Genomic DNA, 14,844 nt, shown 5'->3' on the forward strand with positions numbered 1-14,844 from the left:
ATTCTAATCCTTATTGCTTTATCTGGTAAATATCACAAGAATATGTTTATAGTCTACATCGATATTAAAAACTTGACAACACTTCTAAAAAATGTCAGCAATTCAAGTATGAGTATGAATGAACTAACATATTTCATACTGAATTTGTTTACATTTACTGTAGCATTAATTTAGGATACTGTCAATGTATATTTAAAATGTAAAAGTCTTACTACTCCGCTTGCAGTAACAGCCCAGTACAGCTTATTCTCCCGGATGTCGATGGTAATAAACTCTATGTGATCCAGGTTATTAGTGAAGAGGTTGACAGCATTAGAACCGTCCATGTTGGCAGCAGCAACCTTTGCAGGAACTCCATTCTCAGTGCCCTGGTCTGTCCAGTACATCCTCCTACAACACGTTTCACATTATTAGCACTGAACTTCAGCCAATTAAAATAGGATCCTTAAGCAAGATGCAGAAATTTCATTATTCCAGTATTGCAAAAAAATCAAGAAAGGGGTGTTTGAATTTTCCTTAAACAGACTGGTTTCTCACTGATGGGGCCAAAGGTTAAAACAAGGATATGAGGAAATGACAGTACAGCGGTAAATCACGTCCTCCCGCCAGAAGCATTTTGCTCTGAAAAAACAAAGGTTGTGAAAAGGACACTATTAGACTACGGAGAGTTGTTTAGATCAGCTCTACCCGCGTGCTGGATCAACAGTAATGCCAGTTGGGGTTCCAGCGCCAGTGGGGGTGCCATTGTTAGTAACCACAGTTTTCCTGTATTTCCTTTCCTCACGGAGATTCATAACCTGTTGCACAGACAAAGGAACAAAATAAAAATTACAGAAATATACGTATTGCTATTAATTTATAATAAATATTATATAAAATTATAAATATAAAACATCTCTCAGATATTACCTCAATGGACTGAGTAGAAGGGTTAGTATAGTACAGATTCTGGGTCATCCAGTCCAGTGCCAATCCTACAGGGGAACCAAGAATAGCTGCTGGAGCAAACTCTGTCCTGTTAGTACCATCTGATTTTACTCGGTGAATTTCACCCTGAAAAAAATAACCAATGTAATAAATTATTTTGACAACCTTATTACTGTGACTTGGGGTCAAAATAGTAATATATATTAGCCACCACCTTTATTAAATATTTGAGTTAAGGTGGGAGTCAGAATAATATAGGGGGTATCAAACTGTACTTTGCAGCCATGTGAGAAAGTGATAAATACAGGTAATACTGATAAAGACAGAATCATAAGAGGCTTGCCGCAATTCTAGGGGCGAGGTTCAGCCTGCTACACTAACCTTATTAGACAACCAATACTATGTAGACCAAGCCCACCCTTCACTAAATGCTTTGAATGTCTTTCTGCTCCACCTCCCCACTGCTGGTTCTCAATCACCATCCTTGGCTGACCTCTGACCGATGCTGGAGGATGGCTCCTGCTGGTCCAGAAGGCAAGGTCCTGAACCGAAGAGTTTAATCATCCCATGCAACACTTTATACATCTAGCAATGCTGCGCCTGCCTTGGTCTTTGAACTAACTTTAGCACTTACAGGATGTTCCACCCAGTAGATCATCTGCTCAGCATCATCAAAGTCAACATCATATCCATTGCGTAATCCAGCAATAGGGACCATGGCATCGTTGCTTTTGTCTTCAGGATTCAAAGGGATGCCAAAAACAAGACTATCTCTCACAACAATGAGGAAAGGATCTTCAACTAAAAAATAAACAAATAGGTTTTGCAATTCAGTCTCAATTAAATGATTGATTTACTCAGGAATTCATCATGTGAAACCTACTGCTTCTCCAGTATAATGTAAAACATTATCAATGATTTCAGCTTCATCTTGAAGTAACTCCAAATATTTTTCTTGCAGTTTTTAACCTAAAGATTACACTATGTAACACAATTTTTGTTCCTGGGTAGTAAGTGATATTTCCTAATTGCTTATGCCTCAAAAGAATAGAAAATGGCTATTATTCCCCACAAACTTTGCTTTTGTGACCAGGACAATGATATTTTGAAATTTACCTATTTCCAATGAGAAAACGGGCGAATGTGTGTCTTTTCGGTCACAAAAAGTCAGAAAAAACAACATATGAATCCAAATTAACATGCATTTATACTAAAGTAATACAAAAATGACTACAAAAGATTTAGAAGTGAGTAGTTTTTTGAGATTTACGATTACACTGTAAATCACTTTCAAAAATCAGCCCCCAAATGTAGTCTCCCATCATGTTCTTGTTATACTGCCCTTGGTAGCGGTGTTCAAAGTCCAGTATATCCTGGTGGAAGCGCTCGCCTTGCTCCTCCGAATACGCTCCCATGTTCTCCTTGAATTTATCAAGATGAGCATCAAGGACATGGACTTTGAGGGACATCCTACAGCCCATTGTGCCGTAGTTCTTCACCAGAGTCTCAAACCAGCTCAACATAGTTTTCGGCCTTGTGATTGCCCAGGAAGCCCCGAACCACTGCAACAAAGCTATTCCAAGCCACTTTCTCCTTACTAGTGAGCATCTTGGGGAATTCATTGCACTCCAGGATCTTCTTTATCTGTGGTCCGACGAAGACACCGGCTTTGACCTTTGCCTCAGACAGCTTAGGGAAGAAGTCTTGAAGGTACTTGAAGGCTGCCGACTCCTTATCTAGAGCTCTGACAAATTGTTTCATGAGGCCCAATTTGATGTGCAGTGGTGGCATCAGCACCTTCCGGGGGTCCACCAGTGGCTCCCACTTGATGTTGTTCCTCCCCACAGAGAACTCGGTCCGCTGTGGCAAGTCCCGTTGGTGTCCCTGCTGTCCCAAAGGCACAGATAGCAGGGAAACTTGGTAAAACCGCCTTGGAGACCCATCAGGAATGCCACCATTCTGAAGTCTCCTATGACCTCCCAGCCGTACTCATCATACTTCAAGGCGTCCAGCAAGGTCTCGATGCTGTTGTAATCCTCTTTGAGGTGCACCGAGTGAGCCAGGGGAAGAGACGGGTACTCGTTACCATTACGGAGCAGTGCGGCTTTGAGGCTCCTGGATGAGCTGTCAATGAATAGGCGCCACTCATTCTGGTTACAGGCGATTCCGATTGCCTCGAACAGACTGGTCACATTGTGGCAGAAGCAGAGCCCATCTTGACGGGTGAAGAAGCTGGAAAAAGGTTGGTGACGCTTCCTCTGATCTGCGACTTGCACACTTTCATCCAACAAGTTCCACTGCTTGAGCCTAGACGTCAAAAGCTCAGCATTGGACTTGGTGAGACCAAGATCTCTAATCAAGTCGTTGAGGTCTTTTTGGTTGGGGTAGTATGGGTTTCTCTCCTCAGCTCCACCTCTGAAATTGTCATCTGGATCTATAACGTCTTCCTCGCTCTCTGACTTGCTGCTCTCTTCTAAAGACGGCTGCTCTCTCTCCGGAGGAGTGGGTACGGGGAGCTCATGGCAGTGTGGCACCGGGGCGATGGATGAAGGAAGGTCCGGATACGTGATAGCAGGTGCATTCTTGCCAGTCCGACGTTTGGAAGGGTCCACCATGCAGAAGTAGCAGTTGCTTGAGTGGTCAGTGAGTTCCCGCCAAATTCTTGGGATAGCGAACTTCATGGCTCTCTTTTCCCCTCTGTACCATCCTACAAAAATACATTTATTTCACCAATGACTAATGTGTAAGAGATTCTCGCAACATTTTTCATATATGATATATTTTTTCAATAACACTGAAAATTGTAAAACATTTTAGAATTAAAAACTTTTACATTTTAAAAATTTTAACAAATTTTATAACATAAAATTCCGAGCAACAATTGTCCATCTTACCTTCCAGAGTTTTTTTTGCAGTGCTCGCAGGTGAAATGAGGTGCCCACGGTTTGTCTTGATCCCCGACAGGCATGCCGAAATATGCCTTGTAGGCCTCACACATCTTAGCAGATGCTTCCATGGAGTACTTTCTCACTTTTGTCTTGATAAATTGGCCGCAGACATAGCAAAATGCGTCTGCCGGATGCTTGCAGCCTCTTGATTCCATCTCAGAACAATGCAGATATGTATCCACTTAGGCAGCTGGAACTAAACTGAACTGGTGGGCTTAAGGCCCCTGTATTTATACTACTATTTATATTACTGGAAAGTTCTAGAAGTTACTCCACGTTTACTCAGCACTGAATCTATGTGGAATGTTCTGGAAAATAGGTAAATTTCAAAATATCACTGTCCTGGTCGCAAAAGCAAAGTTTGTGGGGAATAATAGCCATTTTCTACACTTTTGAGGCATAAGCAATTAGGAAATAACACTTACTACCCAGGAACCAAAAAAAAAAATTGTTACACAGTGTTATTATTGTACAGATTCTGGGTGATCCAGTCGAGTTCTAAAATGACACAAACAATGGTCATGTTTATTTATTCTATATGTAATATGAGGTGGTGCACGTAAAGAGATCAGTATTATTACACTGAAATACAAATGAAAAACTGAGGCTTCAATTCAATTGTCCTTATGAAAGTTTATGTTTACATGCTGAATTGCTGTGTCATCAGAGATTAGAGTCAGTGGATACCTCCAAAGCAAACATGGCATTTTCATTATCAAGTAATCCATTCATCTTTCAGCAGAATAATAAAGCTGCAATATTTTATGATGTTCCCAGAAGTTGCAACTTGAGCTGGATTGGATTTGACCTCAGAGGAACTGTTGAAGTTTGGATTAAAGATCCTTTGTCAATTCTTAATGAAATACTGCGCAAAAAGGAAAAGTTTTATGATTTGCAATATTTACTACTGAAAACTGAAGCTATAAACAGACCTGCAAATGGAAGGCTGTTGACAAGTCCCTTCCACTATCTATATTCACCTCCAAGTCACCGTACAGAATAAAGATTTGTTTTAGTTGGTGGATGGTTCTGGGTGAAGGGATAGTTAAAAGCCTTGCGTTTCTTTAAACCAGAATTTACCAATCTGCAATGCGAGATGCTTCTCAATTCAAAGGCGCTCACTTCATATTTATTTGGTTAATTTAGTATTGTATAACAAGCCCTAGTTAGTACATTGGTTTTCATACCTCGTACACAGGTCACAAGATCTACAGCCAGGGTCCAGCCAGATGGACAAGCGCATGAGTAAAACCGTGGTGCCAGTGCAGACAGCAAACATATATGAGTACAAGGACTCATGGAGCAAAAATTTGAACCTGTATTAAAAAAACAAACAAGACATATATAGTGTATGTATTTCATACAATGCATGTAGTCTGCACAAATTATAAGGCATCACTCTGATTTTCCTAAAGGTTTTTTTTTTCTCTTACCTGCAGGTTGTCTGGCAGGATGTACTGCAACTACCCCCATTGGCTGTGGCACATTATACATCATCACAGTCTGGTTTTCTCCATGCCATTTGTTGGCACGGATAACACGATTAATATACCGGTCTGTCCAGTACACGTAATCCTCAAAAATTGTCAACGCATGTGGATGCTGCAGCACCTAATTATGGAAGATGGAAAGAGTTTCAGATATATAGCAACCAAAGCATACACAACATTGCAAGAGAATCAGAATGTTTCTTACCAGATCGCTGGCTAAAACCTGCTTCCTGTTTTTTCCATTATAATCGCAGTAATCAATGAAATCCAGATAGGCATCTGCGAAGTACAGCAGCTTATTGGGATAATCAATAGTCAAACCATTGGGCCAGTACAGTTTACTGCTTATAATAGCAGTCCTCATTTTACCATCCATGCTGGCTTTTTCAATTCGAGGGTTCCTTCCCCAGTCAGTCCAGAACATGACATGAGCACTGTGCAACAGAAACAGGAGCCAGTCCATTAGGGCTAATATAGTGATGATGCAGTCACGACTATCATTCTATGAATTGCACACAACTACAGGAAACAAACAGCTATTATGCTATTTTCTGGTGTATATTAGAGTAAATGTACAAAGTCAGAAAATGGTAGGAAGATAAAATGTTCGTTTAATTCATTTTTTTATGAATAAGTATTGAGTGGTGGAAGAATCTTAAGCAGAATGTGTTGTTTTCAAGATAGATTTGTATACATGTTGTAAGAAAACTAAAAGTATGTATGCAAGTGAAAAATATTGCTAGATTATTTAAACTTCACAAACTTGAAGTCACTTTACGTCACTGTCTTCCTGGCAGAGATACTGCAATGGCTAAAAGTACTGTTTAAAACATGCTTCTTACTCATTTCTTGGATCGAGTACCAGACCTCTGGGATGTGTTACATTCTCACTGACAAGCACAGTCCTGTGACTGCCATCTAATCTGGAGACCTCGACTGTTTCCAGAACATAGTCTGTCCAGTAGAGGTTGCGTCCTACCCAGTCAACAGCTATGCTTTCTGTCACTGTTACACCACTGTCAAATATCTGTTGGGGGAAAAAAAGTAGTCTTCTTATCCAAAACTAACATGATTTATATTAATTAATATGAGTTATAGCTTTTTTAAAAAGCCTTTTTTTAATGTTAGCAACTTAGGGGTTTAAATGAGCATGGTTAAACTGTGTACGCTAATATAACAGTACTTACGATCGTCCTGCCAGTTCCATTTTTGTAAGCACTCCATATTTTATCCTGAGTTGTGTCTGACCAGTAAACGCGGTCAGTTACTGAATCAAAATCAATTGCCACGATGTTCCTTCCATCTCGTACCAGAGAATGGATAACATTTGGCTGGGCTGTGATGTTATCTGAAACTATCTGACTGCGGCTTGCAACCAGCAAAAGGGCCTCCCTTGAACCTGCAGAGGAAAAAAACCCAAATCTGTTAAAAGCAGGAAAACCTGAAATCTAAATGCATTTACTTAGTGAAATTCCTTCAAAAATAAAAATAAAAAAGCTCAGAAAATTAATTTAGAAACTTAATGATTAATGTGGTTATTAATGTACTTGTTTTGTAAAGCCAAAGGGTGTTTCCTCCTTTAAGAAAAAAATGGGGCAACTAAAAAAAAAATAGCCCCCATTTATGATAGGTATTCATGCATTACGATGTCACAAAGAAGACATGTATTCTCTGTTCTGATATATGGTCACACACGAGAAGCAATGCTGAAGAACACTGTCCTTTGTTGTGGATTATATTTTAATTACAGCATATAAAAAAACATCTGAGTGGCACATAGGTTAATTTGACTTATCTGCAGTAATCAGATCTTGGGAAGTTGGAAACAATCGTCTCTTTGCTGTTTGAGACGAGTATCACTCACATTGGACAACTCTTTTCCTGCAATTACAGGGCGGTCTATTCTTCTGGTATTAACAAATTAAGCTTTGCCAAGTGGGATATAAATATGACACTAGCATATATATGTGTTTTACCTGTGACTTTACATGTCCTCATATCAGCTTCTAGTGTATAGCCGTCCTCACAGTGACACCTGAAAGATCCCCTCTCATTAAAGCAATGCTGGCTGCAGATACTTGGTGGGTCACACTCATTAATGTCTGCACAGGTCTTGGAGTCATTGGTTAGCTGGTATCCCATAGGGCATGTGCACTGCGCACCAAATGGTCCCTGGAGACATCCATGGGTGCATCCTGCATTGTTGTCTGTACAGCTCTCCTGATCTACAGAAGGGTATGTGAAAACAGAAATCAGCACCCTTATAAAAGTCTGGTGTGGTAAACTGTTAAAAACATAGAAAAGTGTAGTAAAGCAGTTTAAAAGCATGGCAAGGCACTAAAGCATGGTAAAAAAACCATGATCCGCCATGTAAATGCATAGCATATGCACAGGAAAGACCTGTGAAATTGCAAAACTATAGTAGTGCACTACAACAGTCATCTTGAAGTTCTGACTTGAATCTTAAGGGTGCAGATAACATGCAACAGATGGTAATATATAATATATATATATATATATATATATATATATATATATATATATATATATATATATATATATATATATATATATGCGTTACAAACATTAATATTCAATAGTTATCACTGGCATAATTGGTCAACAGAAAGTGTTGAACTAAGCAGAAAAATCATGCCCATCACATCCATCATGTAGAGCATAATGTTGTCTAACTAAATTCAAAAGATAGTGGATTATTAGTTCACTACTTCTACAGATAACTAAGGATACTGGTAAAAAAAACAAAAAAAAAAACACTAATCTTTTCAAGCATGCTTTTAAAAAAAGAAAAATACTTGTTTTTAGTTACTTAAGAAAACTGTCAGTAAATCAACAGCTATTGCATTCTCTTAACATATTACAAGGCAAAGTCATACCTGGTAATGGATCATCTGAGAGCACAGTGAAAAAGCAAGACAGGAAGATGGTAGATCAGTTTCAAAGAATCAAAACATGCATGATTTCAATAGAGATTATTATTCAAACAGAACTGATTTGCTGATTATACTGAGGATAGCAGATTCTGCTTGTCACTTTTTTTTTTTTTACCTCATTGGAAATGGTAGGAATGTATACGGTATTATTCGATACCTCTCTAGAAATGATGTTTAAAACAGGTAAATAACAGACAGCGAATATTGTGATCGAATTCCCCTGTTGACACTTTGTGCATACCCCCCCCCCCCCCAGTGCAAAAGTATGCCACCAATTCACCAATGTTGTTTTTAACAGCAAAACAGTTTCAGCAGTGCTCCCTTGTCACTTAAATAACTATTGAGTTAGTGAAGGACCCTTATATAGAAAAGCATAGGACATGTATCATTTACTGTCAACATGGCTAGTGAATTAACTAGATTCATGAATTACCAGATAATGTATGAACTGCTTCAAAGAATTCAACCAATCATAGTGACAGATTTGTTAGATTCCAGTACATTTCACCCTGTGTACAGATGTTTTCCATTGGACAACACAATTTGAAAGTTAAAAAATAAATAAACAAGCAAATAAATAAACAAATAAATATAATTATTATATCTAAAATATTTTTTTTGTGATTTACAATAAAGGAATAAGTTGTGTCTCTTATTATACGGGAGGTCATAATTTGGTTTCTCATACAAAGTAGTGAGACACCGCACACACACATCATATTTATTTATAAAGGAGGGAGCACTGTATCAACAGTGCAACACAATATAATGATTATATCTGATCTGTTTTCATTTCAGAAAAGGATCTGGTCTGGCATGCACCTTTAGTCAACTGGATTTGGATGACTTACTACAGAGAGGTGACTCATCAGCTCCATTGGGACAGTCTGGGGTGTTGTCACACACTTTGCTCAGGTTGATGCAGATGCTATGTCCTGGGCACTGCCATTGCCAGCTTGGGCAGCGGAATGGTGCAGTAGGGCAGTCTTTCTCATCACTATTGTCCCTGCAGTCATTGTCACCATCACACACCCAGCCCTGGTAGACACAGTTCCCATTGTCACAGTGGAACGTGGAGGAAGGGCAGGTCCTGACCGGGCAGCTGGGATGTTCATCTGATCCGTCTTCACAGTCCGGATGTCCGTCACATTCCCAGCTGGAAGGGACGCAGCTGCCATCTGACTGGCACTGGAACTCGCTGTCATGGTGGCACATTCCAGGTAGTCTAGTGGCTAAAGAATCCGGATAGCGACAGATGCACTTTCATTTAACACATGCTGTTTCTTATAACTAACTATAGAAGAAATAGATAAAGCAAAAATCATTTAAAAGTACATGTAAAAATCAGTTTTAGTTTCTATCATTTTTATTAAGAGTCCTCTTACTGGTTGATCGACCGCCCCTCACCCCCCCACCCCTCCCCAGTATGAACCCTACAACTCATCTATAACAATAATTTATTTTTAAAGGGAGAAACTAGTAATCATTTAGTCACACTGAAAACCTACCCACAGTTCTTACCTCCAGATGCAAAGTTTATATACATTATTTTGGTGTAAACAAAACTATTGATACTTACGACAGCCAGCCTCGTCAGAGTGATCATCGCAGTCAAAAACACCGTCACAGAGGTAATAGGTGTTGATACACTGGTGTCCACTGGCACACTTAAACTCATAGGCGGTGCAGTTGTACGCTAAAAGAATAATGGTTATATTCTTAACACAGGAAAAACCTTCACAGGCGATGCTATCTTTCTGTTTTGCCTGATACACTTACTGCAGCCTTGCTCATCAGCTCCATCCACACAGTCCTGGTCCCCATCACAGGCATAGCTGGAATCAATGCAGCGATGGTCTGGGCACTGGAACTGCTCAGGGTGGCATGTGCTGGTAAGATCTTAAGAAATAAATAAATATTACATGGATTAGTCTTGAGAATGTTTCTCCAAGAATGAAGTAGCCTATCAACCTCAAAAATGTGAACTAACCACACAGAAAGTGACACAAAAAGCAGTCTAGCATGTGTGATTTCCAAATTCTATATTTTGCTTTGTAGCCAAGCATCAACGTATGTAAAAGTAATAAGATCTGTGCGTATTTGCTTTCTTACTGCAGTTCATTTCATCAGACCCATCCCCGCAGTCATTGTCTGTATCACACAGCCAGTTTGTTGGGACGCAGTGGCTATTGGCACAGGTGTACTGGTTGGATGGGCAGGTGGTGGGACCATGGGTGGGACAGTTCTGTTCATCACTCCCATCGAAACAGTCGTTGTGCCCGTCACAGTGCCAGCTACTGGGGATACACTGCCGACTAGTACAGGTAAAGGCAGCCGGGGAGCAGGTAGTGTCTGGAAAGGGTAGAGAAACTAGCCTTTAGTTTCTGTAACAATACAAAGTATAACTTTAGACAACAGCTTTAAAATAAATTCGATATTAAATGAAACTAAAAGCAATTCCATTCCATTTTAGCTGACAAGTTATTCAGTTGTGACTCTTTCAGTCTATTCCATGATCTACAGTAGTTCCAGCAAGGTTCAATTAAAGAATAAAAGATCTGGTTTAAACAAGGTTAAATAATTCAGTCAGTTTGCAACATGTTGTTAAACTTGCAATCAATATATGACAAAGTTGAAACAATATAACATTTGTCAATGCGTAGGTTAACGTACTGTGAGCTCCGCAGTTGACCTCGTCACTGTTGTCATGACAGTCATCAACTCCATCGCATCTGAAGTACTGTGGCACACATTTCCCATTGGCACAGGAGAAGGAGTTGAAGCCACACTGCAAGGTCGGGGGTTCACTGGATGGATCCTCCACACAGACTTGCTGATTAGGGGCCAGTTTCATTCCATACGGGCAGCCGCAGACCCTCTGAAAATTAGGCACCGGGAAGCAAAAATGGCTGCAGTCTCCACTTGGATTCGTGGGTCTGTTACAATAGTTGGAGCCTATGTAAAACAAAATAAATAAGTTACCAATATATTGTGAATGTGAATTAATTTTTACTGGATTGACAAATGAGAGTTGCACATTGAACAATGTTTTGTGAATCAGATTTTTTATTTTATTTTTTTTTAAACTTGCCTGTCTGAGAATTTGCATTAAAAGATTTGACATGCATTATGTGACTAATGCCTCGTCTTATAACTGTCATTTCTCCTCCATCTGTTTTTCTCACACGAACGATCCCACCGAGCCTCCAATCGGTAAAATATGCATAAGCTGTAGGGCAAAAAGATGGAAATATATTTCAGCCACAGAAGAGAAGTTATTCCAGTTATATTTAACAGAAAATAATGGTGAGACTACGGCAAGTCAAATCTTACTCACCGCCAAAGATGGTAAGGCCAAACGGATGTGACATCTGAGTGACGCGATCAAGAGTCAGTCTGTTTAGGCCATCAAACGTGCTGTGCTCAATTTTATCAAAGAAAGCATCCACCCAATACAAGCGTAGGGCACTAAAAGCAGGCAGGTTTTACTTATCATTAAATAATACAAAGCTATCATATTTTCTTAATAATCTTGCCAAGCTGTAGTTTATAGAACAGGGCACAGAAATAGAGAAAACTAAATACAGTAGGTCATATTGTGAAAGCTTTTGATATTGTTTTTCACCATTTGTAAATCACAGATCTCGTCTCACCTCCAGTCAATTGCCAGGCCATTAGGCCAGCCAAGCGTTGTGTTGGCAATTGACAGTGCATGTGACCCATCACACCAAGCTCTCATGATTTTCGCAGGACGGTACCAATCTGTCCAGAATATATACCTATGAGAAAAATAGAATATTGTTTTTTTTTTTCTTTCTTTTTAAAAACATTAAAATACTTGTTGCTCCTATCCAATGGTTCTGGTTGTAAGCAGGAAAAAACTGGTCATTTTGCAACGTAGACCTAATTTACATGAAAGAAATGTAAAGCAGACTTTAATTGCAAGAGTTCACTATAAAAACAGCTCTCAAGCAGCACTAATCTAGCATCTGCAGCCCAGAAGCCACAATACTTTATAAAGGGTCTTTCATTCAGAGGGTTCCACAGACAAGGGAAGCAATCTGAGGATGGATGGGCAGTGCTTACAGATCAGTAGGTGTGAAAGGATGAGTATTCAAACGCTATTTTATCCTCTTATGAAGTAAAAAGCAAAGGTCAGAATGGATCTGTGCTGAAATGCAATCAGTGCAAGACTATTCTAGCTTTAAAAGTGGAGATCCACACCTGGGGTTGACTTAGAATACAGAATTTAACATTTTATCAAAGATGTATTATTTTGAAATTAACAGAAAAAATGTACATTGCACTGATCTGGCTGACCTGGAAGGAGACTAAATTGGTTCAATTAAGTGATTTGGGGTGCAGGTAGAACAAAGACCAGGAGGCCTCAAACCTCAAGGACAGTAATAGAGATTAACAATTAGGTATATTTTTAAATACAAATAAAAAACATTGTAGTTACCCAATAACAGGATGCACCACTATCGACCTGGGATTGTTCAAGTTCTGCACAATGGTTCTTCTTGATTTATCAGATAGCTTCATTACTGTTATGCTTCTGTAACGGGGGTCTGTCCAGTACAGGTTCTTTGAAATCCAGTCAAAAGCCAAATCTTCAACCCCATCAACCCTATTAGCTGCAAGAATTTCTCGACCTGATTTTTCACAAAAATAAGCAGAAAAAGGTTTGATGGCAGCATTTCCGTAGTTCACTAAAGGCATGAGTGTAGAATTCAATTCATAATCACTATTTTACTGAAAAACTAACTGGAATCATACAGAGTAAATAAGCAATATGACAAACAAATATTATTATTATCAGGTCTTCAACAGTAGCAATCCTAAAAATACTGGTTATCCACAATATCCTCCTGCGACCCATCACAACACAAAACATATTCTATAGGCGCCCGGGGGAACAGAACTATTTGCTGAATTTAACAAAAATTTATACAACCAAATGTTTTAATGATTTAACTTTAATTACCAGTTCCATCTAATTTCTGTCTGTAAATTATGTCTTTTACTGTGTCTGAAAAAAATATGGTTTCGTCTTCTGCACTGAAATCTACTCCGATGAAGTAAGAAGGGCTCCCGGTCACTGGTAGTATGATATCCTCCTGGGAGGACAGGTTGAAAGGGATTCCACGCACTGCCAGCTGAGAGGAAAAAAGCAGAAACTGCCTCACATCTGGGGGGTAAAAAGACAAGAAACAATTAATATCACACATATACGCCTTTACATTAATATAGGTTCCACCTGTCAGATTTATGCATGGGTTAATTCATCCTACACTTACAACATTATCCCAATCACTTCTGTGACTCAGCTTACAGATCTGTCAACAGCCTGATTGCTTTTTCCACATGGATTTTTTCAACATGTGTGGCATTTCAAATTCCACTGACATACCTGTATCCGATCTCTAAGCACTCTTGTTGAACTACATGGTTGAATTGCTACATAGATTTTAAAAAATGCCACTGTTGTTTTTTTATAGGGTTTTCCCTGTTGATGTGTTGGGTCACATGCATCAGTAAAAAGTAACTAAAAACTGTTTTACAAATGGTTTGCTAAAATGTCAAATCCAACCAAATAAACTGAGAATCACATATAAAAGTTACATAGGCAAGTCTATTGGAGGCTAGAATTCTATGCTTTTTCAACGTAAGGGGCCTTTCTCTATTCGATCTGTAACAAGTCACTGCGTTTTTATAAATACTGCAGGTGTTTAAATACTCTCACTTACCCACACAGCGCCTCCCATCCGGATTCAAGTCGAACCCCATTCTGCACTTGCAGCGATATCCAAGGCCATCGTTGTCTGTTCTATGGCTCAGTACACAGATTTGCTCACATCCACCATTGTTATTTCCACAAGGACTTCTCACTTTTCACAATAAAAAGAAAGATTAGACACTTGAAACAAGTCAGAAATGTGCATTTTGTCGCATTTTTTGCTGCTAGTGCAGTGCGTATAGAATGCATTATTTGCACCATACTTGATAATATCTATGTGCTGTTAGCTATGCTTTCACTATGCTTTACTCCAATTTGCTGTAACACCAAAACACATATATCAAACAACATTATTATTATCATGTCTTCAACAATAGCAATCCTAAAATATTGTTTAGCCACAATAGTCTCCTGCGACCCACCATACACAATAGTGTACAATGCAAAATGGATTCTAGATGCACCCAGGGAAACACCTACAGTAGAATCTTACAACATTTAAAAAAAACAAAATCTTTAATGTTGTTATAATTTGTCAAAAATCATGCGGTTTGTACAATTTTTTAACTCACCATAAGGTTGCCTGAGCGAATGATAAACTGCTACACCATATGGTCTCAGTGACGATGGGAAGACAACCTGGGGATTGTTGTCAGTGAACTTGATTGCCCTCATCACTGCCATTTTGGTCCAGTCAGTAAAATACACATAGTGCTCAAACAAGCTTACAGCAAAGGGGTGTGGAATAAGCGAGCCTCCGTGCACAACAGTTTTCCTTGTGAAAG

General features: G+C 39.2%; 1 protein-coding gene across 1 annotated transcript in view; it reads right to left on the minus strand.

The window, feature by feature from the left end:
- Positions 1-14,844, minus strand: part of LOC121323206 (low-density lipoprotein receptor-related protein 2-like) — a 60,905-nt gene that overhangs the window by 24,828 nt on the left and 21,233 nt on the right. Inside the window, exons 14-36 of the mRNA XM_041264107.1 lie at positions 14,632-14,834; positions 14,070-14,210; positions 13,307-13,510; positions 12,782-12,974; positions 11,973-12,098; positions 11,657-11,787; positions 11,411-11,548; positions 10,993-11,274; positions 10,432-10,671; positions 10,099-10,218; positions 9,899-10,015; positions 9,171-9,551; positions 8,263-8,277; positions 7,342-7,590; positions 6,553-6,764; positions 6,208-6,392; positions 5,571-5,799; positions 5,309-5,486; positions 5,063-5,191; positions 1,562-1,728; positions 910-1,053; positions 688-797; positions 213-390 (exon numbers count right to left, since the gene is read on the minus strand). Of these exons, the coding sequence (XP_041120041.1) occupies positions 213-390; positions 688-797; positions 910-1,053; positions 1,562-1,728; positions 5,063-5,191; positions 5,309-5,486; positions 5,571-5,799; positions 6,208-6,392; positions 6,553-6,764; positions 7,342-7,590; positions 8,263-8,277; positions 9,171-9,551; positions 9,899-10,015; positions 10,099-10,218; positions 10,432-10,671; positions 10,993-11,274; positions 11,411-11,548; positions 11,657-11,787; positions 11,973-12,098; positions 12,782-12,974; positions 13,307-13,510; positions 14,070-14,210; positions 14,632-14,834 (4,072 nt within the window). The remainder of the gene's footprint in view (positions 1-212; positions 391-687; positions 798-909; positions 1,054-1,561; positions 1,729-5,062; positions 5,192-5,308; positions 5,487-5,570; positions 5,800-6,207; positions 6,393-6,552; positions 6,765-7,341; positions 7,591-8,262; positions 8,278-9,170; positions 9,552-9,898; positions 10,016-10,098; positions 10,219-10,431; positions 10,672-10,992; positions 11,275-11,410; positions 11,549-11,656; positions 11,788-11,972; positions 12,099-12,781; positions 12,975-13,306; positions 13,511-14,069; positions 14,211-14,631; positions 14,835-14,844) is intronic.

The sequence above is a fragment of the Polyodon spathula genome, chromosome 11 (assembly GCF_017654505.1).
Source record: "Polyodon spathula isolate WHYD16114869_AA chromosome 11, ASM1765450v1, whole genome shotgun sequence".
Taxonomy (NCBI): domain Eukaryota; kingdom Metazoa; phylum Chordata; class Actinopteri; order Acipenseriformes; family Polyodontidae; genus Polyodon; species Polyodon spathula.